General features: G+C 41.6%; 1 protein-coding gene across 1 annotated transcript; it reads left to right on the top strand.

Moving 5' to 3' along the window:
• Window positions 1–495: 495 nt before the first annotated feature.
• AZIN1 (antizyme inhibitor 1) lies at window positions 496–26,708 on the top strand. Its single transcript, NM_001291450.2, is given in 12 exon segments — window positions 496–785; window positions 6,334–6,471; window positions 13,399–13,596; window positions 15,608–15,781; window positions 16,044–16,216; window positions 18,795–18,929; window positions 20,451–20,532; window positions 21,333–21,407; window positions 22,474–22,639; window positions 23,172–23,290; window positions 23,413–23,627; window positions 24,220–26,708. Coding segments are annotated over 10 exon segments (1,353 nt in total). The 5' UTR covers window positions 496–785; window positions 6,334–6,471; window positions 13,399–13,494; the 3' UTR covers window positions 24,332–26,708.
• The last annotated feature ends 372 nt before the right edge of the window (window positions 26,709–27,080 follow it).

The following is a 27,080-nucleotide window of genomic DNA, read 5'->3' as shown; positions in this document are numbered from 1 at the left end:
CAGGGTGATCTGTCAGGCTGTTGTTAACTCTGTGAATGAGGCCTCTGGCTGATCATTGAACCCTGGGCTCTTTTTCCACCTGCTCAAAGCCGTAGTGACACAGAATAGGTCTCGGGTTAGTGGAAGCCATGACAGAAGCAGAGATCCCAGATGCCGTGTGAAGACACGTATGGTAACCACCTGCCCGGGATCCCGGGGGGATGCTGACGGTGCCCCTGCCCTGGCTTGTGTCAGGAGCTAACCAAAGACTTGACCGCTCCTGCAGCACACTCGGTCCAGCCAGGACGGGCGGGCGGCCCGCCGGGGACACACGCCGGCCCCGCCGGGGACACACGCCGGCCCCGCCGGGGACACACGCCTTACTGCCCCGGCCCAGCGCGCCCCGGCCGCCGCGGCGGGGGAAGGCGGTGAGTCCCGCCTCCGGTGCGGTGACGGCGGCCCGGGTGCCGCCCCGCCCGCCCGCCCTTATAAAAGCACTGCCGGTGCCTTCCCCTTCTTCTCGCCCTGTGTCTCTGCTCACTCGCTCGCAGCTCACCGGCCGCGCTCCCGTCTCCGCCCGCCGCTGCCGCAGCCCCCGGCCCGTTCCGGCTCTGTCTCTCTTCGCCTGTGCCCTCTGGTCCCAGCGCTGCGCTGCGCTTTCCCCGCCGGCCGCCCCCGCAGCCTATGGCCCTGGAAGGCGCCACTGCCGCCGCCTGTATTTCTGCTGTAGGTTCCCACATCCCTCTTTAAAAATTCCGCCTAAAAAGAGAAGACGATTTACCAAATCTTTCGGGCCGTTATCTCACGTGAGTACCGGAGCGGGAGTCCTGGCTCCCTCGCCGCCCGTGGGGGAGGTGGTGGGAGTGAGGGAGGGAAGCCGTGCCGACGCCCACCCCAAGCTCCGAACCGGGCCGGAGCGTCCGTGGTCCCCGGCGGCGGGCGGTAGTGTTAGGGGCTTCCCTCTGCCCGGGGCCGGAGCCTCGGGCAGTGCAGGGAGGAACGGGGAGCGGTGGTCGTGGTGGCCGGAAAGGGCGGAGGGGCAGCCGGTGGGCACTACCGTGGCGGTGCCGGCCGGGGAGGTTTGGGGATGGGGCCGGTTCCTCGCTGCCCTTTCTCCGCCCGGCGGCGTGGGGCGAGACCGGCTGCCACCGGCAGCGGCAGATGGAGAGCGGCGGAATGAGTCACGGCCGGAGCTCCCCCTGTGGCCCGGCGCGCCGGGCGGCGCGGGGCCGCAGTGCAGGGGCCGAGCGGGCGGGCGGCGGGACCCCCGCACCGGGAGGGTGGCGGCGGCGGCGGGCGGAGGGTCAACGGCCGCCGCGCTAACATGGCGGACAGCGCTGCGTGCGAGCGGTGACGGGGCGGGAGCGGGGGCCGGGCACCGGGGTGAACGCTGCGGCGGTGCCGCCGGTCCCCTTCTCCCGCAGTCCTTGGGACGCGGAAGAGCGGCGGGGCCGCCGGCTCCGCGGGCAGCGGGGGCTCGGCGGCCGCCCTAACATGGCGGATTCCTGCGGAGGGGGGCTGTACGGTGTCTTCCCCCTCGCAGCCGGGGCAGTGCCCGCGGCTGGAGACCCGCGCCCACCGGGCGCTGCTGCCTCTCGCAGGGCGCCTGTGCCTGGGAGCGGGGGCCGAGGGGCGTCCTCGCCTGGATCGCGCAGAGCGAGGGGCTGCCCAGTGCCCCGGGCTGGCAGCACGGGCTGCGGTGCGGGTGCTGCAGGGTCCCTTTACACGTGTGAGCCACACGCGTAAGCTCCCCCGAGCCCCCGGGGCCAGCCGTGTGTGACAGGTTTCAGCGCTGGGCAGCCTGATGGGAGCAGAGGCAGGAGAAGTGCTGGTGGCATGGCCGCGGCGTCTCCTCGCCTGCTTCTCAGGGGCCATGTTGTGCTTCTGTGAGCGTGATTATCCATCCGGGCTCCTGCTGCCATGCTCCACTTTTCCCCCTCACCTGAGCTGCGCCTGCACGAGGTCTCCTCACCTGTCCCCTCGGCGTGGTCAGCAAGGGCCACGCCGAGGAGCAGCGTGGCAGCGCCGGCTGTCAGCGCAGCGCAGGAGCGGAGGGCATTGCACAAGTGACGCTTTCCGGGACTGCCTTCACGCAGAAGGGCCGTGGGGTCACCGGCATGTGGAAAGAGAGCCCTTCCCTCCCGTTAGCAGTCCCCTCCCTCTGCCTGAGGACACGCTCTCTGGTCATCTCACAGGTGCACCCTTTACCCTTCCCCTTGGTCAGACCCTTAGTGTAGCAGTAGCAGGATTGGTGCCCCTGGTCCTTTTGGAGGTCTCTTGGTTGAGCTCAACCTTCTTGGGCCACTGGTGTACTAGTGGCTTTTTGGAAAGTCTGGGCAAGAGATTCTGGTTCCTGCTCAGCTGCCAGCTGAATTTGTGTGTGTAAAGTGTGTGCACCCGAATGTTGGGGTATCTGGAGTGTGTGTGTTGGCTGCGGTGCTGTTCCCTGTTTGGTAGGAAATCAGCAGAGTTGTAGTGGTGAGAGATCAGTAGAGGTATCTGTTCCTGATGGTAGGGGAGCTGAAGGCACGGTGAGCAAGCGGGCACATGTGTGCACAAGTGGGATGGTGCAAGTGCAGGATCGTGGTGCGGCTGAAGAGGATGCTGTTATGGCTGAGTACTGGACAGCACTGCAGATCTTTTCCAGTCATCATGAGCCCATGAAGATACCTGTGTGTGCTGGAGGTTACCTGGTTGTGATGAAGAGGGAAGAAAGTGAGCTTAAACCTTTTGAGCCTTTCTGAAGTGCATCTCCTGCAGTAAAAAATCCTGCACAGCTGCCTTGTGCCTGTAGGCACGAGAAGCACTGCGTTTCAGAAATCTGTAGCAGTCTCCGGTGACTAACCAGGATACAATTGTGTAGTCCCAGTCGGTTATAGCCACCGTGAATAAAACACGGTGTGAAGGCAAATAAAACAGCGTAGAAATGCCTACCATCTAGTCAGATGCGTGATCGAGTCTCTTGCGTACGAGAGGGTTGGGGGGTAGTTCTGCCCTACTTCTTCTGCCCTCCCCAGCTGCTGGATTTTTATCTCTGAAGACACTGCACTTGCCCATTATTCTTCCTTGGATAAACGTGGGAGGCAGTGGTGCTGGGGGGGAGGTGGGTGTTGTGAATAATGGTGATGGTAGGAGGGGTTTGTTCCAGTCTGGACTGGTCCAGTCTAGTTCTTTCCTTCCTGTCACCGTGTGAACAATGCTGCTGCTGCTGTGGCTGATGCCTGTGACAAGGCAGCCCCTTCCCCGTGTGCCTCTGGCTGTGGTGAGCTCCCTTCCCTGCCTCCTGCAGGCAGCCAGCCGGCCGCTCTCCCCCATCCCTCCTGCTGGGCACTGAGCTCCAGGGAAAGGCTGTTAAACCCCAGAGAAAGGAGGGTCTTTGGGAGGGGGAGGGTGTTTGGTGGTGAGCAGCTGTGGGAATGTTTCTCCTGTGGGCACAGTTTTACTGGAGGCAAGAGGCAGGATTAATGCCTTTTAGCACTGCAGCCGGCCCCTGGACCTGCAGGTCCTGCCTCTCACTGCTCCCTGGAAGGCTGCTGCAGGTGTGTGATTGCAGCAGTGCTGCTGGAAATTATTCCATCTCTCCAAATTAAAGGGGAGACAGAGTACTCTGGAAGAGAAGTAAGACTATCCCTTCCTAAAAGCGAGGCTTAAACGTGTAGTGCACTAATTTAGGTATAATGGTAAATGTCAGCTCTAGATGCTGTTGATGTGGCATAGGAGCAAGAGTGTGGTTCATGGGAGAACTCCTCGGGGATCTGTGCTTCCTTCAGGACCTGCTTCCCCCCAGGGACCCCAAGCCACAGTGTCCTCTCTCTGCTCTGGAAGAGGCTTGCTGTAACTCAAAAATACCTAGCCTTTCTGTGAACCATAGTAACTTTGGTGCCTTTGAGTCTGTCACTCAGTGTAAATGTCCAAGGTCATTTTAATTTTACATTTTTATGGTTTTGTTAATGGATATTTTAGCTTAAGCCACTAGAGACTGTCTTCTCAGAAACAGATGCAGTGGATTTTTTAAAGAAAATGGATTGATCCTTGGTTTTGTAGGCCTGTTGGTATCACACATGGGGGGATGAGGGGGGCCAGTGAATTGGGAAAAGCTCAGCCCTGCTGGGCACTTACAGGCCTTGCTGCAGGGATGCAGGCGTTCTGACAAAACTATGTGCTGTGGACAGCTGGGGGATGATTTGAGTCCTCAGGTGAGTTGTGACTATTGCTTGAGCTGTAGTCAAACTTCAGGAACCAACAGGAACCAACAAATGATCAATACATGCATATTGATGTCACTTGAATATTAAAAGGCAGAGCTACCTTGCTGACTATTCCCACAAGTCAAAGCTCACTGCTTAGCAAAGAATGCTTTTATACGCACTTTAAAACCCTTAAACAAAGAACGCTTCATTGTGGTTCATAACACATGCTATTTCTGTAAAACTGGGTTTGTCCATATGGGTTATGGACATCTTATACACTTCTACTTAAAGTGGTAGCCCAGCTCTGCCACTCAACATCAAAATCCCTTTCTGCTTGTTGAAGTAGACTAAAATGATTGGAAAGGCTGGAATTGTTCAATTTTCCTGTGAATGTTTAGAAGTGGCAAAGCTGCACAAAAAGAGCCGTCAGAATATTTTGTATGTTTGTGTATATTCTTTACATAAATAATTCTCATTTAAAAGAAGTTCTGAAAGACAGTTAGAACTTGGCACAGCTCAAAGTTTTCTGTTGCTACAGAAAACTGTTGGGTTTCATTCCTGCTCCACAGGAATTTTCACTGTAAACTTTCCTCCTTGGGACATGGGAGAATATTTATTGGCATAATATTGCAGGTGATATTTGACTGAAGTGCATTACATTTTAAGTTTTGCATTGAAGGTCATGTGCTCTACCTAGAAGCACTTGCGTTTAATGACTTGTTTGGCTAAGTTTGGAAGGTAGACTTAATTCCTATCACTGGAGAATTTGTATGAGTTCTTGACTATAATCAGAACAGCAGCAGGAAGTAGGGTAGCTACAAGTTAATTTTAAATGTTGGCAACACCTTCCTTTTGTTAAACTATTGTGTGCAAAACTAAATGTTACTGACTTGCTTTAGTGAACGAAAAGGATAAGGTTAAATATAATATATATGCACTAATTCTAGCTGGCAAAAATCCATAATATCTCAATTTTGAAGCATTGAGGTTGTTTTTAATGTTACATGCTAGTAAAGGCTAATTTATGTGGTAAAGCTACAGGGAATTGCTCTGTGGGAGTTGCTGTGAAACAGTTACCCTCAAGTTGCATTACCTCTGTGTGTTATGCAGTACTTCATGGAGTGTACTAGTTTAGTTTTCCAATAGCAAGAGTAAGTGGAAAAGTACATTTCAGGTGTTTGGCTAACATGGCTGTGAAGATGATCTTTTGTGTTGGATGATTCCCAGAAGTCAGGCTTTTGTAGTCAGCCCATGTAGTATTACTTCTATAATGAAAGTATCAAAAGTTTATTTTCACAATAGGTTGGTATGTTCTATGTTCCATGCCATATATTGCAGCAAATTTGTAGAAACTTTGTATGTTGGGTTTACACATGACCATTTTTGGTATTTAATTCCGTGAAAATTATTATTGCTTTTAGGAGGAATAACTTCTCAACAGGCCTAATAAATGTTTCCTTGACTGCTTTTACACTCATTGTTCTGGTTTGTGTGATTGCTTTACCTTGAGTAAGCTAGCCTTGTACTTCAAAATGCTGCTTTGGTGATATGTGTAATAGCCTTTAAGGGCAGCTGAAATGTTTCCTCATTCCTGAAGGCAAGCATAAGTTTCTTTGTTTTTACTGTCTTGCTCATTTCTGGATTTGTCTGTGTGGTGTTCAGTTTCGCTATATAAAGCACTATTTTTCACCCACATAGCTTTTTCACCCACATGCCGTGTTCATTCACAGCAGAGGGATAAGGAACGTGGCAAGGGAATTCTAAAATAGAAAGGAAGTGGGGAGGGGAAGAATGCAGTGGTTACAGGGTTAAAAACACTTCTGGGAGAGTAATCCAGTATTAAGACATACTACCCTACAGCAGGATCATGTAGAGCTCTTTGCCATTAGTTTTGAAAATCTTCTCATTCAGACTGTGAAAGATAAGTAGAACAAGCAGTTTCATGTGTTTTAGCAGTTCTTTGTACATCTGTCTTGTTCTGGCTAAGAGTTTATATTAGCTCTTGAAAACTGTGTGTTTGACATGATAATAAACGTTCGTGGTGGGGTGTTGCAAGCCTTCTTAAAAGCACTACTGAAAAGGCATTTGTTACATGTTTTATGATAAAGCTTTTATTCTGTTCTGGCTATGAGATACATTTTTGTGTGCATTTTTCTCCCTACAGGGCAAAATCTCTGATCAAGTTTACAACTATCCAGAAGGCTTAGGAGAAGTGCTTTATAGAGAGCAGTTCGACTTCAACGCTGAGCCACCTTGGGAACCTAGCTGATGATAGTAGGGTTCCATCTCCTAACTTGTCCATGTAAGTCTCTCTTCATCTGCATGCAGGAGGATAACCCCTTGCAAAAATACAGCTTGTTTTTTTTTGATAAGCAATGTAACTGTCTGGATGTAGATTAACAAAATTACATAGGACTTTCATTCAGGATGGCAGGGGGGACTAAACTAAATGTTTACTCATCTAACACCTTTCTTGGTACAATTATCTCATGAAATTCTGCAGTAAACTTGGTAAATAAAGCTACTTTTCTATATTAGATGTGTTGGCTGCAGAAATCCTGAAATAAAATGCTGTAACTTCAGTCTCTCAGTGATAATTCTGAAGTCAGGAATTGGATGGCATGACTGTTACATCAACTCATGATTTGCTGAGTACTCTATAGTTTTAGAGTAGTTTATACTGAAATAGTTAGGATTTGCTATTGTAAACAGTAACTAAGGCTGATCCTGAAGGGTGTGCCTTCCCAAATGCCTGTCTCCATTATTTGTTAATTACTATTCGTTTCCACAAATAGTTGTAGTGGGATTACAGTAGAATGTGGAATTTAATGTTGGATGGAAAATGTTACCAATCATAAATGCCTTTATATTTTGAAGTGGCAAATAGGTATTAAAGAAAAACAAGACCATGATAATGGAAAACAAATGAATGCATTTAGCTGATCTTAAGGAGCACAGAAAACTCTGAAATGTATGTGGTTATCATGTTCTGTTAGGTTAAAATAGTTTTATGTGGTTTTTAACAATAGTCTTAACTCAGATATTACAAATGCATTTAAGCTGCCTTTATACAGTATTTGTACAGTATTACTTTTTTCCTGTCTAGCTGAAGGCGGTTTTGTTTGGCTTAGTACCTATAAATTATGGAATGCTTTTTAATGTAGAACTTGCAAATAGTTAAGTACATATCACTGAGCCAGGTACTTTTTAAAGACCACAAAGATTCCAAATGCCAGTTGTGTTATTATGCATCCTAATAAGGTACTTTATGTAGATAAACTCATTCTTTGAAAATACCACAATTGCTGAGGCACAGGAGGAGCTTGGTTTATCCTGACTTCTGGCTATATCTCCAGAGGTTATGTTCTTTTTGTTTTGTTTGAAACTTACTGAAGTAACTGCATATATCTGGTTCTTTGTAGTTGAATGCTCTAGTCAAATGAATTCAGTTAATACTGAGAATTTTCTGAATATCACAGTTATGTTTAAGGTGTGGTTTTTATGAGCAAAATAGCTGAGAAAATTGCTTCTCCTGTTCAGTTTAAATTTTGGTTTGCTCTTGTATGTGACTAGAACTCTTGTGTGACATTTTGCACTTGAACAGGAATAAAGTAAAGTAGTAAAAAGCAAGGAAAGGCAGAAGAATTGTTAGAAAGGAGTGAATAAAGTATACAATCTTAAGGTACTGTGCATGCATCTTAATTTCTAAAACTGTTCTGAAGATAATTTTGGCTGTGACAGAAGTTCTTACTCTTGAGGTGAAGGCTGTTTGGGTACCTTCTTTGAGATATTCCTTCTCTAACTGGTAGATCCTGTGCTGTGACAGATGATGCAAAGTACAGGTTGCCCTAGAATGGAAATGCTGCTGGATTTGCTTTATTTGCAGCTGGATGTTCAGATAATGTGTATTTATTTTGAGATTGGATCTATTACATGTTCAGCAATTATGTACTGTACACAAATAGAAGTAATTCAGTATTGAATCTAGTGGTGATGTAGGTAGCAGTGGTGTTTGCCAGGAAATCTGTACCTGTTTTGGTGTGCTGAAGCACAAGTCATTGCCTCAAATGCAGCTAAGACTCAAGTTAGAGGGCTAATTGGCACTTTAAGTCTTATTCAACTTACAAAGCAATTTTATGGGAAAGAGGTCAAGTGAGCTCTTAAATATAACTGTAATGTTATGTGTTGATGTTCCAGTGGAACTAAAATTAAAAAAAAATCTTCTGTCTGAGGTGTGCTTACAGTTCCATTAAACTCACTTCCTTTTTATGATTTTCTCCATCTCGCTTTGCCCTTGTGTTACACTGGCAGGGGAAGACTTGGGGTTTGGTTCTGTCTGCTCTTCAAGCTCTCACTCCCTGAGCAGTCTGGAACTGTGGCCTGAAGTCTTGCTCCTTTAAAATCTCTTCTATTTATTGCCCCACCTGTTTGGTCAGAAATGATGGGAACCAGCAATGGAAGTCTGTATTAACAAGCCCTATCTATGCCAAGTGGAAGCAGGAGCTATCTGGACTGGCTGACTTTGAAAGCCTTCATGACTTAGTGTAGATGGAGCTGGAGGCAGCTGGGGAACAGGAGGGCTGAGAGTTGGGAGTTGTAGGGGGCAGTGGGGAGGCCAAATACTAACACTGACTGAGCAAGTAAGGAGATAGAATAGGGAAGTGACTGCTTGCACTGTTGCAAAAGAGAAGTTCTGGTCTGCTACCACGGAAGTGTATGTACACTTAGAAGAGTAACCATTCTTTTGTAAGCTTTGTGAGCTTATTGGGTCTGAATAATGTATTCAAACTTCAAGAATGCAGGAGGAGGCTTTTGTTCCAGTAGAAGATGCTGGTATCTATCCTGGTTGCTTGCTTCAGCAGAATTGTTCTTTCTGCATTGCTCACTTTTAACTGTGTGCAATGCTGTTGAGAGAATAGAGTAGACTGGGAATGACCTAAGGTGTAAAGGTACCCTACTTACAGCCTTCAGTGGATTTGTACTGAGAGGTAACTTCAGTAATGCAAAAAAAGACAACTGTTTCAGCACTTCCATCAGCTGGTTAGGGGCTTCATTCAGCTAACTGAATTACAGTGATGCAAATTGGTGAAATGGTGTCTTGGATTTTTTTTTTTTAAAGATATTCCCATTATAAATAGGTATTCCCTCCACTGAAAGCAGAGGACTGGTGTAGAGTGAGTATATATATAATATATATACTTTTCTAGTATGCCTGTTCAGTACTGAATTGCCAGTGTCAGTGACAAAATGTTTCTTTTTTGATTTGTTACCCCTGAAGAACCAGTATTGGAAGGAATGAGAGAATATTGTGGTTTTAGCCCTTAATGACTTTTGCATCAGCATAATTGTTATAGGTCATAAATACTTTTGATTAATAACATGTGGTTGAAAGGCATTATTTGGAGCCCATTTCATTTGCAGAGACTTTTTGCAGAGGAAGTTTTTATTGAAAGACCCAAACCTATAGGTGTTTGGGGTTTTTTAAAGTTCTTTTCGTACGCCAAACAATACATAGTTTGGACAATGTAAAGAAAAAAATTTAAATTGCCTGTGTTATGGATGCTTACATGTGACAAACAATACATAGTTTGGACAATGTAAAGAGAAAAATTAAAATTGCCTGTGTTACGGATGCTTACATGTGACAAGCATGTGTTTAGACTCTCTGTTCAGAGAATTTTAATTTTCTTTTATTCCCACTGTCTGCGGTAATTGCAGTGTTTAAATAGGTACACTTTTATCTTATAGTTCTTCATCTGGGAAGTCATTGTGTTAAAGAGCCCGAGGATGTAATGCTTACTTCAAAGAAAGCAATTACATGCCTATGTAGAAGTCTCATACCACTTGACAGCTTTTGTTTGACTTAAAGTATATGTCCTGGAGCATTGTGCAGACTAACATTTCAGGTGTGAAAATGGGTGGTGTTACCACACCAAGTCTGTCAAATAATGACTTGCAGCAAGTCAGCATTTCCAGCAAGGAGTGAACTCTGTACTCTAATTAATTCTGACTCATCTTACAGGCATCAAAAAAAGTCCTAAACAATCCTTTAGATTTCCTTCTGTAAATTTTAACACTGACTCTCCTCCCCCTCTCAGGAGGGACCCAGTCAGGACAGAATAAGGTGATAGCAGAGTCCCAAATCCTACTGTAAATAACCCCTTAAAGAAATGTTTCTCTAGCCACTGTCTTGTAGTGATGCTGTAGCAATGCTTCTAGGAATTTGTTTTCTTTATAGAATATTATTCCTCTCAAGACTGAAGAGATACAATTTATTCAAAAAAGAGGAAATTGGACAATAGTCAAACAAATGTTAGCACATTCTTTCTACTAGATTAATTTTGTTAAGTGGAAGAGCTTCCATGTCTTGGATGTGCTTAGAAAAAGCAATTACTGTTCAGCAGCCTGGGAGAGGTTATATCAGGTTGTTTATGGTTTGTTGCAATTTATGTATTGAATCTGTACTAGCATATATTCCTTCTGGTCCCTGCCTCTTGACCGTAAGATGCTTTTTGATGAATGAGCAGGAGACAGGTCTTGTTTAGGAAATAATCTTAATCAAAACTAACTTACTAGATAATTGTTCTTTTTGTTGGGGGCAGCTTTGGGTGTTGGTGGTAAAGAGTCCTACCCCCATGCTTTACTTGAACTGTGTCTCCCCAAAATTAAAAGGCAGCTTTTGAAGGAAAGTATTCTTCTACACCATCTCTCTGAAAACTAGACACCACAGTCATTAACTATGGAAAAAAAGCTATTTTCTTTTAAGTGTGCTAAACATGTATCTTAAATCTACTCCACTGTAACTCAGATGAACATCCACTCTCAAAGAGGAAAAGTGTGCAGTTGGTTAGATCGAGCTGCTTCGTTTGAAATACAAGGTACAAGCAATTAGCTGTGTGTCTGATGAGTCTAAAAATCATTCAGGGCTGTGACTGGTTCCAGTGGGTGTGCTGAGACCTTCCAGTATGGTAGATCTGGGGTGAAAGGGACTCTTGACTGTGCAAGCTTTAGAGTGTAGGAAGTGGTTTCTAGCATTAAAAAAACCCCACCTCAACCAAAATTTAAAAATCTAGCTAAGTAGTACCCATGTATATACAGTAATTCCTTAAAAAAAATGTTCAGTTAAATGCTGATGCCAGCATTTCTTTCTCGGGGGAAAAAGATAACACAGCCTTTTTGGTCCTCTGCCTCTGAAAACCATGGCTATTTTATGATGATGACTGTGGTGTTCATCTTTGTTGGACTGATTCTAAGGCAAACTTAGTTCACAAGCTTCTTTTGTTCTGTGGTGGTATTTTTAAGGAGTTTTAACTATTAGTCTCGTACTGAGGTATGACTAACTGAAGACTTTCCTGCTTATTATAGTCTACCACCTAGTCATTGTTTTTATAACTCATTAAAACCCTACATCAGTGATAATTATCTTGCTCTTCTGTGATTGTTTTGGATCTTCAGGATTCCCTTAAATAATCATAGGACTCATTATATATGTGTGAGACAACTCTTTCTTACCTGGGGTACTTGTCTTTATCATTCAGCTTCTGAACAGAACGAAATATTCTTGCTGCTGCTGAGTTAGTTCACCTGGCAGTAAATTCTTCTTGTAACAAACATAGAGAGCATGTTGAGTTGTGCAGAAAGCATATAAAAAACCTGCTGGCTCCTTTCTGATTTTTTGGCATAATGACAGGCAGGAGCAACTGCTGCTTAGTTCTGCTACTATTAAACCACAGCAAAGTAACTTTTTTCATATAGTTGACAACATTAACTAAACCTATGTTGCAAATTGTGGTGGGTTTTTTGGGGGTTTTTTTTGGTTGGTTGGTTTTTTTTTTTGTTTGTTTTGTTGGGGGTTTTTTTTGGTTTTTTGGTTTTTTTTTGTTTTTTTGTTTTGCTGTATGAAGGTGGTGGATGAAACATAAGACTGAGTTAATACCATGGTTCTGTGATGATTTGAAGCCAAAATTATCTTAATTTTTATAGTCCTAATGAAGTATTTTTGGCTTTCAGCTGTAATGTTTGTGGTTTCTATAAATACTTTTAATTAGAAAAACAATTCTACTCTTGCAAATCTAAGTGCAGGTGGCTTTAGAAAACACCATCACCTTTTTTTACAACTACTGTGCAACTTCTGTTGAGAGATTTAAAAATGTCTTAGGCCTTCGTTTAGAGAAGGAATCTAGTTAGCTAGCTGGTTTTGATCAATCTTATGTTAGTCATAAAGATGACAGTTGAAACAAAAATGTGGTCAGTGGGTTGATGTAAGCTAATAAGCTGCTTTTAAACAAGAGCCACAACTCTAATGGAATGTGAGCTGCAGATTGTTCTATTCATCAAGTAAAGCAAATAAAGATATATAGTCAGCTGTTGGTAATTTTCTGCTATCTGCTGATTTTTACTTGTGATTAAATAGTCTGCATTCTAAGATTATGTTTAACAGTGATTTCAGTGTTTGGACTTTGATTTAGATTGTCTTTTGGAAAACACTGTATAAGCTACTAAGCTAATTTGCAGTGAAGAGGATAAGCAAAATGCAAATAAAGTTAGACTGTAACTATTACTTTATTTTAATAACATTTCTACATGCTAAGATTGTCACTTTTAAAATTACTTCTAGCCTAGTGGCTTCTTTTATTAATCTCTATTTTAAGTATTGTAGGTAATACTATGAACAGAGCAACAAAATCAATGTCTAATAAATACAATGGGTAAATGCAGTGGTTATAAATAAGCATAAAAAACCTAGAATGTTAACACAAATATCACTGCTAACATTTAATCAATAAGCTACAAGTTTTGTGTAACAAATTCAGAAATGTTCTGGCAGTCTCCAGTTGCACACTCAAATGCTAGCATTGCTTGAGATGCTGTACTTGAGAAGAACTGAGCTGAGACATTTGTACAAATATGCTGCACTTGCAGTGTTTTCATAGCGTGCAGATCAGCGTGACACAGTCTGGAATTCTTCTCAGGAACAGCCGTGCATCAGTTGTTTCTGGAAGTTAGTATCAGATTTAAAGTACCCAGATTCTGTTTTATTCTTGGCTTCAGTAGAATGGTTCTGTCCATATCTCTGACAAATTTAGGGTGAGCAGAGTAAAACATCTTTGGTCTTTTTAGAGGGTGTGTTACTGTTTGTAGGACATCAGGTGTGGAAAGTTGATTTTTAAATAGCTGCATGGTATGCTTTGTGCCTCTTTTTCCATTGACACATGTTTTCTTTGTACAGTTTGTTGCATAATTTAAGGACCCGGATATAAGGCTTGGAAGCCCATCCCTTGTGTTTCTTGGTTTATGACTGTCGGCTTTGTGGAATACGGCTGAGATGAAAGGATTTCTTGAGGATGCAAATTACTCCATTGGTCTGTTGGATGAAGGAGCAACTCTTGCAGATGTTATTGACAACTGTATTTATGAACATACTCATGTAAGTTTGCTTCCCAGATCTTGATTTAGTTCCCTAAATCTTCAAACTAGGTCAAAGTATTTTAGAACTGATGAGCTGACAGCAACAGAGAAACATCCTCACTCACCTTATAAAGTAGTTTCCTTTTCTAATTCTGCTTCTTTGCTGTTTTCTTGCTTTGAGCAGAATTCTGTTGGGGAAATTTGGGCATCAACTCTTATTGCCCTGAGTGTGACTAGCAAGAAAGTAGTTTGGCTGATGTAATTTAATACATCTCATTGTTTCGAGAGATTTTATTAGCCGTGGGGTTTAGATCAAGCATCTGAAATTATGCAAGTGGATATATTCAGTTAGAACCTTTTTGTTGTTGTTCTTTCCCTGAAAATGTGGCAGAGTTCTGACAAATGTGTATGCTGAGCCAGTTTAAAGCCATGTTTAAATTTTTTGTGGGCCGTCATAGTTAATATTCATACATCTTCCTGTTACCCTTCTCCCCACTGGAAACTCTGGTACACAAGCATATCTTGAGGTGCTATCTTTCAAGACAAACTGGTGCAAAAGCTACTGAAGTTCAGCAGTCAACTGGAGAGAAAGCTGAATAATGCTGTGTATACAACAGTAATTTTTTGAAAAAGGCTTCACTTATTTCTTAGGAGGCAGGAAGATGTACCTTTTATTCTGCAGGCAATGTTGTAGAAATAGCAAACTTCTAAAAAAAGGTTCATTAAGCAAATCCTGTGTTCTTCATATGCCATACCTGTGAGTTGCTCACTTTTCCCTTGGTTTATCAGAACTAATATTCATGTGCAAGTGGTCAGCTATAGTACAGCAAATAGCTAAATTCCATGGCCTTCTGAACTCAGGTGTAGGATTCCCAAATCCTGATTCCTAATATTCTTTTTCTGTCTAGCAAATAAATAGGTAAACTACTGGCAACATGTCATGTCTCCAACCACTGGCTGGCTCACAGAGGATAGCTGCCTCCTGCTGCTTTCATTTACTCCTTTAGCTCAAGGGGTAGAGGTCTGTGCCATGGATCTAAAGCTCCAGATCCCATTCCTGCTGGTGACCCGTACAGGGGGTCAGTATGCTTCCACCCGATGGAATTTCTATTTGTGTTTTTTAAACAGAAATAAAGACTTTGTATAAAATAAACCACGACATTTAGAGTTTCAAAAAGTCAAGTGCTAGAATTAACATTTGATGTAGAGTCTCAGTTCAGATCCATCATATATAATTGTGATGGTCACAGTAGGTCATTCACCTACAGTAGTTTTATTGAGTGCACATTATGAGCAAATCTAGAATGATCTGTTTGCATTTTGATCCACTACACCTGCATCATGACCTGATAGTGGGAAACACTATGTTGTAACAGATGTGCAGAGGGAACTTAACAGTTCCAGAAAAGTCAGTGCATTTTCTTAAAGATTATGTACTTGATTCTGTACCTTTAACATGGAGTCTAGTTCTTAAAAATACTTTGGAACTTCATTCTTCACAGGATGTGAAGAACAGTCTCAAACTTGACTTCCTGAACTAAAATACCATAAGACAAATTTTCACTAAAACAAGCTGTTAGCTGGAGGTTAAAATAATGTTAGTGCATAAGATTTTATTCCTTGTAGAATAAGATGTAAATTACATTGAGACTGTGGAAGCTCTCATCCCAGTGGATTTTCTTTCTATAAATAGCTGCAGACTTCTGAAAATAAAAACTTGAAAGAAATGTGTAATTTATTCTGTATTTTTTGATAAAATCAGCATTTGGCATTTAAGTAGAATCTTTTATTCAGAAATCTCAGAATATTGTCAATAGCATTCATAATATCTCTGAAGTGGTAGGTATTCCCTTTGGTTTTTTTAAACTAGTTCAAATCGCTAGGTGAACAGAAAAACATTATTCAAGGTCAAATCTAAAAGTTAAGAGTAGGTTAAAAAAGGTACATAATTCTTTAAGACTTTGGGTTGTTTGTTTTGACAGCAAACCTACAATTTCAGGCATTTTATTTTCCTATTCTTCCTTTTGCAGACTGGAAAAAAGGCATTTTATGTTGGAGATCTTGGAAAGCTTGTAAGGAATAACGTGCAATGGCAGAATGTGATGGCACCAATAAAGCCATTTTATCCTGTAAAATGCAATTCTACTCCAGGTGTACTCGAAATTCTGGGAACCCTTGGTGTTGGTTTTGCATGTTCCAGTAAAGTAAGTTTTTCTTGCCTATGTGGCTGATTTTCTTTCATATGTCTGCTGGTTTAAATTAATCTGTTTGGTGTTAAGTGCCATGATTATAAATAAAATTTGAACTGTGAACTCATTTGTAACTGGATGTTGAAAATCTGTACTTCTGCCCTAGAAGCAGTAGATAGTTTTCTCTTCAATGTGGTAGTAGAGCACATCTAATAAAAATTAAAGGAAAGATGGTACGGTGCACTTTGTCAAACTCTGGTATGCTCCTCTTTTTCAGGCTGAAATGGCTTTGGTACAAGACCTGGGCATTTCTCCTGAAAACATCATTTACACAAATCCTTGCAAGCAAGCCTCTCAGATCAAGTATGCAGCAAAAGCTGGGATAAACATCATGACTTGTGACAATGATATTGAGCTGAAGAAAATTTCACGTAACCATCCAAATGCCAAGTAAGTGTCAAAATTCTAGTTTTGCTTTTAGTGTGGGGGAAACTTTTTGCTTATATTCTGGGTGGTTTAAGTTGCAAGCAAAGCACATGGCTTCTTTAGTACAAAGCACTTGTATCTTCTGTCTCCTTTGAAAGCAGCTTTTTTGCATCTTTTCCTACTGAGTCTCTGCTTCCTAAAATGGCCCTTGGTTTGGGAGAAATCTTGTGAGAAAGTGATTTTTTTAGGGCAATCTTCATGTAAAGGTTTCAGTGATTAAAGTTCAGAAGTCTAGTATTTCATCATCTGCAAATAACATCTTCTTCCTGCTCTGTTTTGGCTTCAGTGTTACTTTCCAGGGAGTTCTGTTTGGATATTAGGGCTCTGGCTGAAGTCAGGGCTGAGCTACCAGCAAGTGATTGTGTGCATTGGATCCCACTTGGGGTTTGGACTCACTCTGCAGGTCTGTTAAATAGACCTACAGGTATATCCACGCAATTGAAACAGAGAGAAATTTTTTCATCACTTTGGTATTAGCTCAGCTGCTCTCTGTAGAAAAGCTGATAATCTGGCTGTTAAATACAGCAACTTTATTGCTGGCAATGTATAATGGTCTCTTGGACTGAGAGGCACTCCTGTCATTTAACATCACATCCCTCACATATGAATGCTTTAGCTTTGGGCCATGCCTTTAAGAAATATGGAGCCAGAGTCTACGTGAATGTTACAGTGCTTTGCAGTGATTAAATATATAGCTTTCCATAAATGTCATTGGAGAAACTGAATTCCTGATATCCTTAACAAATTCCTTGATTCTGAATAGTCATTATTAAAGTATTGTGTCTTCTCCCAGAACTGTGGCTTTTGGTTTTGGTTTTGGTGTTTTTTTCGGGAGGTGGTGGTATTTGAGAGGTTTTTTTGTTTGTTCAAGCTTACAAGATTTAATATTGCTGTTGCTGGTGATTACACTTCCATCTTCATGGAAGTCTGTGCTTTGCGTACTGGAGAGAAATTTCTGTGCAAAAATATTATGTATTATAAATAAACTTCTCTGAAACTGCTGGTTCTGGTATACTTAATGGATTTGATAGCCTTGGCAATACTAAAGCTGTCTGTTAAATCATTAGTGTTTTACCAGTTATTCACTGTGACTGTAGAGTTTTGTTAGTTTTTGTTGATTTATTTCCATGATTCTGACAATATCTTAGATTTCTATAAGTCAGATTTAGGGGTTTTGCTTGGAAAATATCTTTATTCACTTAAAATGCTGCTGTAACAATTTCTCAATAAAGACTGGATGTCTTTAAGGAGGGGTTTTGACTAATCTTAATATGAGGCTACAAATGATAGTATGGATTTGAATTCTCCTGTTACATTTTAAAGAGTTTGACTTGTAACAATTTTTTGCTACAGTTAGCACATTTTTCCAAATGCTTCACAAAATATTGTCTGACTACAGGTTTTTTTGAACAGAATTTTCTGTTCTAGTAGAGAAGCAGGAAATTAAATGCTCATCAGTTTCTCAAGACGAAGTGATATAAATTAACAAGGATTGCAGGGCAACCTGTTTGAGAACTTAGGACTCTTTACTCTTAACAAAATGCATGTTAAACACACCATGAAACATTTGGAAAGTACCTGTAGAAGTCATGGGAGATATTAGGCCAACTATAGTGGCTAGGCTGAGTTCTGTTTGTTGCTTGTCTTGTGAAGAGCTGTTTTACTGTGTGCAGAGTTTCCTCCATTCATTTACACTCCCCGTCCTGGTTAACTGCAATGTGCTCTGTCCAATCTGCATGTATGTCATGGCACCACCTCTGTTTAGTTTACAGCACGACTAGTTAATTGATCTTGTGGGAGTGTGACTTTCTCAGTGAACAGCAGTTTGATTTTGGGAGGTTTGGGGGTATGTCTCTAGAGGTTTGGATGTGATCCCTTTGCCCCTCAAGTGTTACTTTAACATAGAAAAAGGTCAGCATTGGCACTGCAGTTTGCCAGACCTACCCAAAATGAGGCTTTGACCAGACAGAAGAAGATGTCCCATTGCATAAGAATGTAAGAAATGGTACTTGCTGCCTCTCTGCTCTACAGTGTCCTGGAAAGAGGGGCAGGGAATGGACTGAGTCCATGTGCTCAGCCAGAAGGGGAGGTTATGTGATATGGCCAGGGTGTGCTTTCAGCCTGGTGTTCTCCAGATGCTGAGTTTAACTAAATCTGATACATGTCTGACTGATAGGGGAACCTCTGGGCTGGGGAGGAGTACAGAGATGGGAAAAATCATATTAGTCTTACTGATTTTATGAGGAACTACACTTTAGTAGAAGGTAACGTTATTTTTTATTACAGCACTCAACAGACTCTTGCTGCTGCAAGAGTCTTAGTTGCTGCATTTCGAAATCCCTTGTCCTTGTTGGCTCCATGTTTTAGCCCCTAATTGCTAGTTTTTTCTCTGTACAGGATTGTTATTATTAGGTTGCCTTGATTCATCCATCGATGGAGCTGGAGTACTGACAACATAATCAACACACTTCTGACAATCTTCAGGCTTCACATGTGCTGATGATGTAAACCAACTGCCCAAATCATCTTCCCCTTCTCTTAGGCTCTTACTGCACATTGCCACAGAAGACATTACTGCTGGTGAGGAGATGAATATGAAGTTTGGCACCACCCTGAAGAACTGTAGGCACCTTATGGAATGTGCTAAGGAGCTGGGAGTCCAAATAGTTGGTGTCAAGTGAGTAACTTCATTGTCCTCTGCTGGCTGAGCAGATATTTGTATGATGTACTTAAGATGTAAAATAGAAAAGAATTTTTCCCTGGTGACACTGTTTTGCAAGGTTTAAAAAAAAAATCAACAAAAACCCCAGACAAACAATATCACATCAGTTTAGAATCATGATCTTTTGCTTGCAAGCACAAACTAGTATGAAACAAAGTAACTATTACAGACATCAAAACAATATGAAATGAAGTATCATAAATCCTTCTGTCAGCATGAAAACTAAGTTTAGAAGCCTCTCCTATTCTCTTAACTGTACTCTTGAACTTCTGTGGTAACTCAATTTGTGTTTTTCCAGCAATAAACATCATAACAGAAGTGCTAGTGCAGCATGGAATAGGTTGGATACTTTGAACAAGATGAACGTGGGGTCAGATTTTGAGTTACAACCTTAAAAGCTAAGGTTCTATTACACTCTTTGATCATATAAAGACAAAATACTCAGATAAGTTTTTGACTTGCAAGCGGCAGGAATGAATCCTAGAGTTCCAAGTTTGTACAAATGATCTGTGGTATTTGAATTGGGAACTTGATGGATATTTTACTGTATCTGAAAAAAATGTATGCATGAGTCTGGCCCGTCTACTGTCAGCTACAAATCTAGCGCACACTCATGACTGTTTTAGGAAAGCAACCAAACAAATAAATGGGTCATCGAGACAATAAAAAAAATGTTAAGCCAGATTTTGATTATTTAATCCACAAATGTTTTGATGTATATCTGTTCGAAATGGATAAAGTTTATGTTAAAGCATAAACTACAAATGTCTTAAAAATTAGATACTATTGAAAAAAACATTCCTTGTCATATAATTTCTTAACCAACTTTTATAAAAATCACATGGGTCTTCTGCATTATTTTATTTAATTTTAAAATCCACACGTGGATTCATGCAAGTAAGTTTGAAAGTGACCTTTGCCTCAAAATGGCATTCCTTAAATTAGTAGACTTGGAGTAGAGAACACTGTGGCTCGGGTGTGTGTATGGTCTGTCTAGAACCTGTAGACTAACTCCCTTTGAGGAAACCCATAGGAATGCTGACACTTGTTTTAGCACCTCAGTGACTAAGTGCATATGGCAGTACTTGAATCTTTTGAACAAGGAACAAGAGGGCATTCAGGAGCTTGTGGTAGGCATCAGTACTTCTCTGCAGCTTTGGCACCTACTGAAGAACAACTTTTAGCCACTTTGATAGTGAAGACTGAAAAATTCAGTAAATCTGTTTCTCAAAGATGAGAATATTGTGGGACATTCTTAGGATTAAGATGAAGTCAACTCTCAAGTACAAATTCAGTGAAATAGAAGGCAGTGGTGGTGGTCTGAGCTTCTTTGCACAGCTGCTGTATTATCATTTAAGCTTGTTTTGAGACACTTGGAAATTAATTGCTTCTGTTGCTGTTTTATATAGTGAAACAATTTGCTTGGTCTGAAAGCTGCATGGTTCAGTGTATTTACTGTGTTTTTATTTCTTTCAGATTTCATGTTTCAGGCTCTTGCAAGGATCTGCAAACATACATTCATGCTCTATCTGATGCTCGGTGTGTGTTTGATATGGCTGTAAGTAGATCTATACACACAGGCAATTACTACAGTAGAGGATCCATTCTATTCCAGTCATACTAACAAACCAACTACATTCTTTCCAAAAGAAATCATTGGAGATGGAACTTTTAGTAAGGGACTAAATATTCCTTTGTGATATGTGGTAGAGGTAAAACCAACTTTGTCCTAATTATGGTAATGAATACTGTCCCACTGATAGGCAGTAGCCGTACATGCTATTTAAATTAGTTTCCCACTTTGGGTCAAAGCTTTTTGATATTCAAATCTCAGTCCTGTAAATACACAACTGATGCCTTTAGGTTACATTGAAATTGAACAATTGTATGCTGGCATCTATTGTGGAATGAGGAGTTTGTAAACTAAACAGAGAAGACTGCAAGTCTTTTTACTCTTATTGCTGCAGTGCCTTAGCTGTGGCTGGTAACATATGGGGGCAATAAAATTGAGAATCTTGCTGATCTTTGTGCAAATCTGTTGTAGTGGTCTTGTCACAAAATTAGTGAAATCCTAAAACTGCCTTTTGTCAGAATACACCACCTGTTCAGTAAATACTGTCTGAATATAACAAAAGCCATTTGATATTGCTGTGGGACTTGCAGAGAATTGTGTAACCAGCCTCTATTGACATCCCAGTGCTTTGCTTCTAGATTTAATGGAGCTGTGCTATGCCCTTACTCCCTCATTAGATATACTCAGTTAAATAGTTTCAAAAGCTTAAATACACAGTAAGCAGCAACATAATATTTTTGCATTTACTGTTGTTCATGTACTTACCTTTTGCCTATGCATTTTAGGAAGAATTTGGCTTTAAGATGAACATGTTGGATATTGGTGGGGGCTTCACAGGTTCAGAACTTCAGCTGGAAGAGGTACGCAATGTGTTGGAAGTTGACACTCTTACTTTTGAAGAAGTTGAAGTGTTTAGCCTTCAAACTGCAGCTTGAATTGATAGTTGAGGCATTGTTCCATGTTAGACTGTAACTCAAGATCTCACTAGTTGGGTTTGTATTCTTGATGATGGGTAGTGTAATCTGTTCTTGGAGGTGATCATGACTTCATTTTAATCCCATTCATCCTGCGTGAATGCTCATTTAAGTGTGTTAAAGATTAAATTGCTATCTGAAGCTGCCCTAGTAGTAATAATTCAAGGTTTTTCTTGACTGTTGTTGTCCAGCTGGTGACTCTTGCATGGTTTGTGCCAGGGTGCCTTAGCACACTTTGGATCATAAACCCTGTTGCTACTGGATGAAAATTTCCAGTATTTTGCTTTGGAACTGAAAGCTAAAAGTCTTGATTTGGCTGGCCTCTGATTTGGTGTAAATGCCATCTTTAGTATGAAGTGGCACGTAAACAGGATACCAGTTTATACTGTTATGTTGTCTTAAACATAGACTCTGTGAATTCATGACAGTGAAAGTGATGTATGAGGAGTTACTAACAGCAATCAGGGCTTTTCTCTCCATTCTAATGGTTCTGTTACTTGTCCAAAATATCTGTTAATCTTCAAATATCTGTCCTAAGATACGAACATTAGTATTAAATCATTCTGTGAATGATACTATTCAAAACTGATAACAAAAAGGCCCTTTGCCCATCCTTGTGAGTTCACATGTCATTTTACATTACCTGTTGTGCTGGATGGGCGCTGAAATTACTGGTGCAGTCACGAGTGTACCACAGCTTGAACTTTGGTTGTGAAAAGAGACTCTGTAGTACTCAGACTCATGGTTCTCAATCTTCAGTGTTTAGCCGAAGGACCAGTTTTCTTACATGTTTTTTATAAATTGTGGCCCTCTGGTAAAGGCTTTTCTCAGAGAATGGAGGACCAGAGTAAGCATTTGGTGTGCTGACTAGACTTGTTGCTTTCTGGAAGTGTGTGTGTGATACGTCTGTAAGCTAAGTTCATTGGCCTTACCTCTGACTTCAATTTCCTAGGTTAATCATGCCATCAGGCCATTGCTGGATGTCTACTTTCCTAAGGAATCTGGTGTTAATGTGATTGCAGAGCCTGGATGTTATTATGTTTCATCCGCATTTACACTGGCAGTGAACGTCATTGCAAAGAAGACTGTTGAGTATGATAAACTTCTTCCTTCTGGAGGTAAGGGTAATTTGTTTTCTGTGTTATCAATCAGTACAGGTAACTGCCTGCTATTAGTTGGGACTGATTAGTTTGTTAATATATTTAGTACATCCCCTAATTCTTGCACTGTAATATACCTTCTGGATTCTGACCATATGTTATCTGTGTGTCTCACTGTTATTTTTATGTGGCACTTCTTGTATCCTTACTAGGTTAAACCTATATTGGGTGCATCACAGATGGTGTGTTAGAAGGTTCTGTATTAGAACATAAAAAATCATGTCACAGAGCAAGCTACTTCCCTGCTTCTCTGGATTTATATTCTTAGCAGTGGTTATTACTGAAAGTATTGATTTTATTAAGCCTCACACTTACTGTTATAACTGAATTTATAATCTGGTCTCATAAAGATTACTCTGCTTGTAATTCTCTTATTCCAGTATATATGGAACTCCCTTATCAGGAGAAAGCAGCTGACTTAAGTTAGATTGCAAAAAGGCTACTTATGACAAAACATGCATGCAAGACAACTTCTTTTTTTTACTTCCAGTGGAGCAAACCAGGAATGATGATGAACCAGTTTTTACATATTACATAAATGATGGTGTTTATGGTTCTTTTGCAAGTAAATTGTCTGAGAAACTGAATACTATCCCAGAGGTTCACAAGGTGAGTCCTTCTATATTCAGAAAATTCTTAAGAAATTTTCTGAAGAGATTTAAGAATATTCTTAAGAAAATTTTCTTATTCAATAAACTGAAGCCTGAATTGCCTCAATCATTTCCCTCTAGAAATACAAGGAAGATGAGCCTCTGTTTGCGAGCAGCCTTTGGGGTCCATCCTGTGATGAGCTTGATCAAATTGTGGAAAACTGTCTTCTTCCCGAGTTGAGCGTTGGAGATTGGCTGATCTTTGACAATATGGGTTCTGGTACCTTAGGTGAACAGTCTACCTTTAACGACTATCAGAGGCCACTGATTTACTACATGATGTCTTTCAGTGACTGGTAAGAAAACTATCTTGGTAGTGGCAAGGTTGCTTTTGCTTCCTTCAGGAGTGTACACTTACATTCAGTGGCAAATAGAGGAAAAGGCTGAGTGCAAGAATGTACCTTTTTAGTTTCTAGAATTTTCCTTGTCTCTTGTCTGACTGCTGAGACTAAACCGAGATCTGTGATAAAATGCCTACTTTGCTTTAGGGCTGACAAAGGAAAGCAAAATACCTGACTGATCTCACCTGTGAGTTCAGTGGCAGTTGTAAAGTCTTGGAGGACCAGAGATGCTTTCCTAATACATGTAACTGCAGCTTGTGTGCAGTGTTGGCACCACCATAAGCAGGAAGGGCGGTGATGCTCTTGTGGTGATGGAGTGTGTGGCAACCCATTCCTGCCCCAGGCAGGCAGGCCTTGTGCTCCCACCCCTGGAGCGTGGCAGCGTTTCTGTGTGTGCCAGGCGCTGGCACAGCTGCGCTCCCTTCTGCTGCGTCAGGGCCAAGCTGTGTGGGGGCAATTGGCTTCAAATGCTGTGTGGAGGCTGGGTTCTGGAGGGAAATTGAACCTGAAAACGTGCTATTACATCTCCTGACCTTTCCTGCTGCAGGGATGAGATGCAAGATGCTGGAATTGCTTCAGACACATTGATGAAGAACTTCTTCTTTGTGCCTTCATGCATTCAGCTGAGCCCGGAAGAACGCTTTTCCACTGCAGCTTAAACAGGCATTAACGCTTCATTTAGACCTGCAGTTGCAAGTCTGTAGTTTGTCTGGTCAACATTCCAATGTGGAAGAAATGGAACAATCTTGAATTCAATTCTCTTCAAAACTTGAAAAAATAGTAATAGTAATGGGGACCAGGCAAAACAAGCTACAGCTACAATTCAGTGGGGGGTGGGAGGGTTAGATAATGGTGTCCAAATTTAAAATCAAGTTCATTCAACCCCTGAGCGTTAAATATGCAACAAAATGGATGACTTAGTGGAGATGGAAACCCATCACTTGGGTTCTTCAACAGTTTACATACAAGTACACAGTTTTTATACTAAGGATTCCTGTTAGAAAAGTCTTGTAAAGTTATTGTCTTTCGCCCAGATATATCAGATGTCAGTGGGAGACCAGTGTGACTTCATTAGATGTTTTAGTGTATTTAGAATGTGTAAATTTGTGCTTTGAACTGTAGTTTAATAAATGTAAAATTGCATCATAGTATTTGTTGTATTTGACCCATGATGTATCCCTTGTATGACTGCAATAAAACTTTGTGTAGATTTTACTGTTTTCCAGGCTAACTTTGGGAGGAGCTAGGCAGATAGCTATAAAGTAGATGTATATGTGATTGATTTGAGAAGCTTTCTTTTCTCATGCCCATTGGTTCAGCTTTGTGTTAAACAGTAAAACTTTTAAGGTTGATCAATCTGTATGAAGTGCAAGTCATGTAAGTTCCTGGAAGACTAAAAGGCAATTTGTGGTGTGTTTTTAGAGCATGACCTTAGATTCAGTTCTTCACACCAAAACCTGCACTAGGCATGGGTGTGCACGGAGAGGTTGTCCCAGCTCGTGTGCATGCAGTGCCCTGAGGCAGCATGGGTTAGTCCAATTCTGCATGTTGTCACAGAACCTTTGGCTCCTTTTTTAATAGTGTTTATTTGAAAAGTCTTAACTTTCAACTTTAGCTAGTTCTGTATAGTGCTGACTCTAGGGTAGGGCTGCACAAGACTACAGAAACCTCAAACGCTCTCTTGCACTGGACTTCATTTAGCTGTATCCATAATGTAAAGGGTAAATCAGACTGCTGCAAGTATATGTGCATTGAGTAATGAACTGCCTGAACTGGTCAGAGAATTTCTTTATTGTGTTACTGAAGCCTCTCGATTTCTTCAAGGTCCTTTGCTTACTTTCTCACTTGAACTTACCCTACTTGAAAACTGGGGAAAGGAGGAGAAGGAGGTTTTAGGGTTTTGAAATGATGCACTGAGGTCTGGATACTACAGATAAAAGGGATTTTTTACACGCTTTTATTGGAGGTAAAATTTATACCCTTTGGCTGCAAGTGTACTTCACATGAGTGCCAGCTAGTAGGAAATTTTATTTTCTGATTCTGTAAAGCAAAGATTTTATGAAACTTCACAAACTTTTGCTTGAAAGTAAATTCTCAGTTTGTATTTGTCAGAACAGTTTTACGGGCCAGTTAGGAGATACAAAATGGCTTGTGCTTTGGAGATGCAGTCTAAGAAATACTTACTGCTGTAATTAAATGTACAAGTGGAAAGGGAGTAAATTAAAGGGGTAAACTTGTGTTTTGGCTTGGTTTTGGTTTTCTGTTTGTTTTTTTTTTAACCTGAAGTTACTAGTTGACCCATGTCAAGCAGTGATAAGTTCTTCAGTTTACCTGTTGAGGTCTTTATAGACAGACTGCTGTGTGGTTTTTGACTTAATGCAACTGCAGTTGCCTAAGGTTAAATAATCCAACAGGATTCTGTCATACAGTCTTTAAAGTTGTTTTATGTCAATTTACAGATAAGTAGAAAACAATTTTTCTATAAATGCAGCAGTGGTCAGAGGAGAAATACTTGCTGTACTTGAAGACAGTGTGCCATTAAAGCCAACCTGGAGTCTGAACACAGTATGTATTTCAGTTTGATTTGCTATGTGCTACTGTTTGTTGTAACTGCAGTTCAGAACTTTTACACAATATGAAAGCTGGATGATTTCTTTAGAGTACTTGGAAGTGATGTAGCCGTGTTGTGCTCGCTAGACAGCTGCAGCACCTCGTGCTTGCTGAGGCTGTGGCAGGAGCAGGGGTGTCTGACACAGACCTGCAGGTGGTGTTTCACTGTGTGCTGTGATGGTGTGCATGGCAAACAGCCCCGCCTGCTTTGGCCTGAATGCTTCCCTGATCCAGCCCTGCAGCTGGCCTTCCATTTCTGAAGGAAGATCCAGGGCTGTGGGCCCAGACAAGGCTGTGGTACTGGTGTTGCCAGTTACTTCTTAGGAACGGGAGAAAATGGTTCCAACTTTTTGTGTGCCTAAGCAGCTGCACAACTAGCTTACATTGAATCAGAATAAAAGTGGATGCCCTGGATCCACCACTGGATATTTTGCTACTTCCTATGTACTCTTGTTTCTGCTCTTTTTGTGGGGGGTGGAGGTGGGGAAGGGTGTGTGGAGTTGTCCATGTCTCAGGTTGGAACCCTTGGGGTTATTTTAATTAAATATAAAACACCTAAAGCCAAACTGAAACAAAAAAAACCACTTGCACCAAAAAAAACTTGGGCTAGAAAACAGCTTTTAATCCTTGATAGCCAGGCAGGTGCTTTTGTTGTGGTCCAGACTGATCTTGCTGAACCAGGAGTGTACCCGGTGAGTCTCCTGTGAGGAGAGGAGGGGCAATGCTGTTGGGGCTTTGCTAAGGACTTGGGCAACAGCTGGAAAGTGCAGCCCTAAGAAGCAGCCTGGAGGCCAGCAA

The sequence above is a fragment of the Taeniopygia guttata genome, chromosome 2 (genome assembly GCF_048771995.1).
Source record: "Taeniopygia guttata chromosome 2, bTaeGut7.mat, whole genome shotgun sequence".
In the NCBI taxonomy this organism is placed as follows: domain Eukaryota; kingdom Metazoa; phylum Chordata; class Aves; order Passeriformes; family Estrildidae; genus Taeniopygia; species Taeniopygia guttata.
The sequence above is the reverse complement of the archived record's forward strand: the minus strand, read 5'-3'. Positions and strand labels throughout refer to the sequence as shown.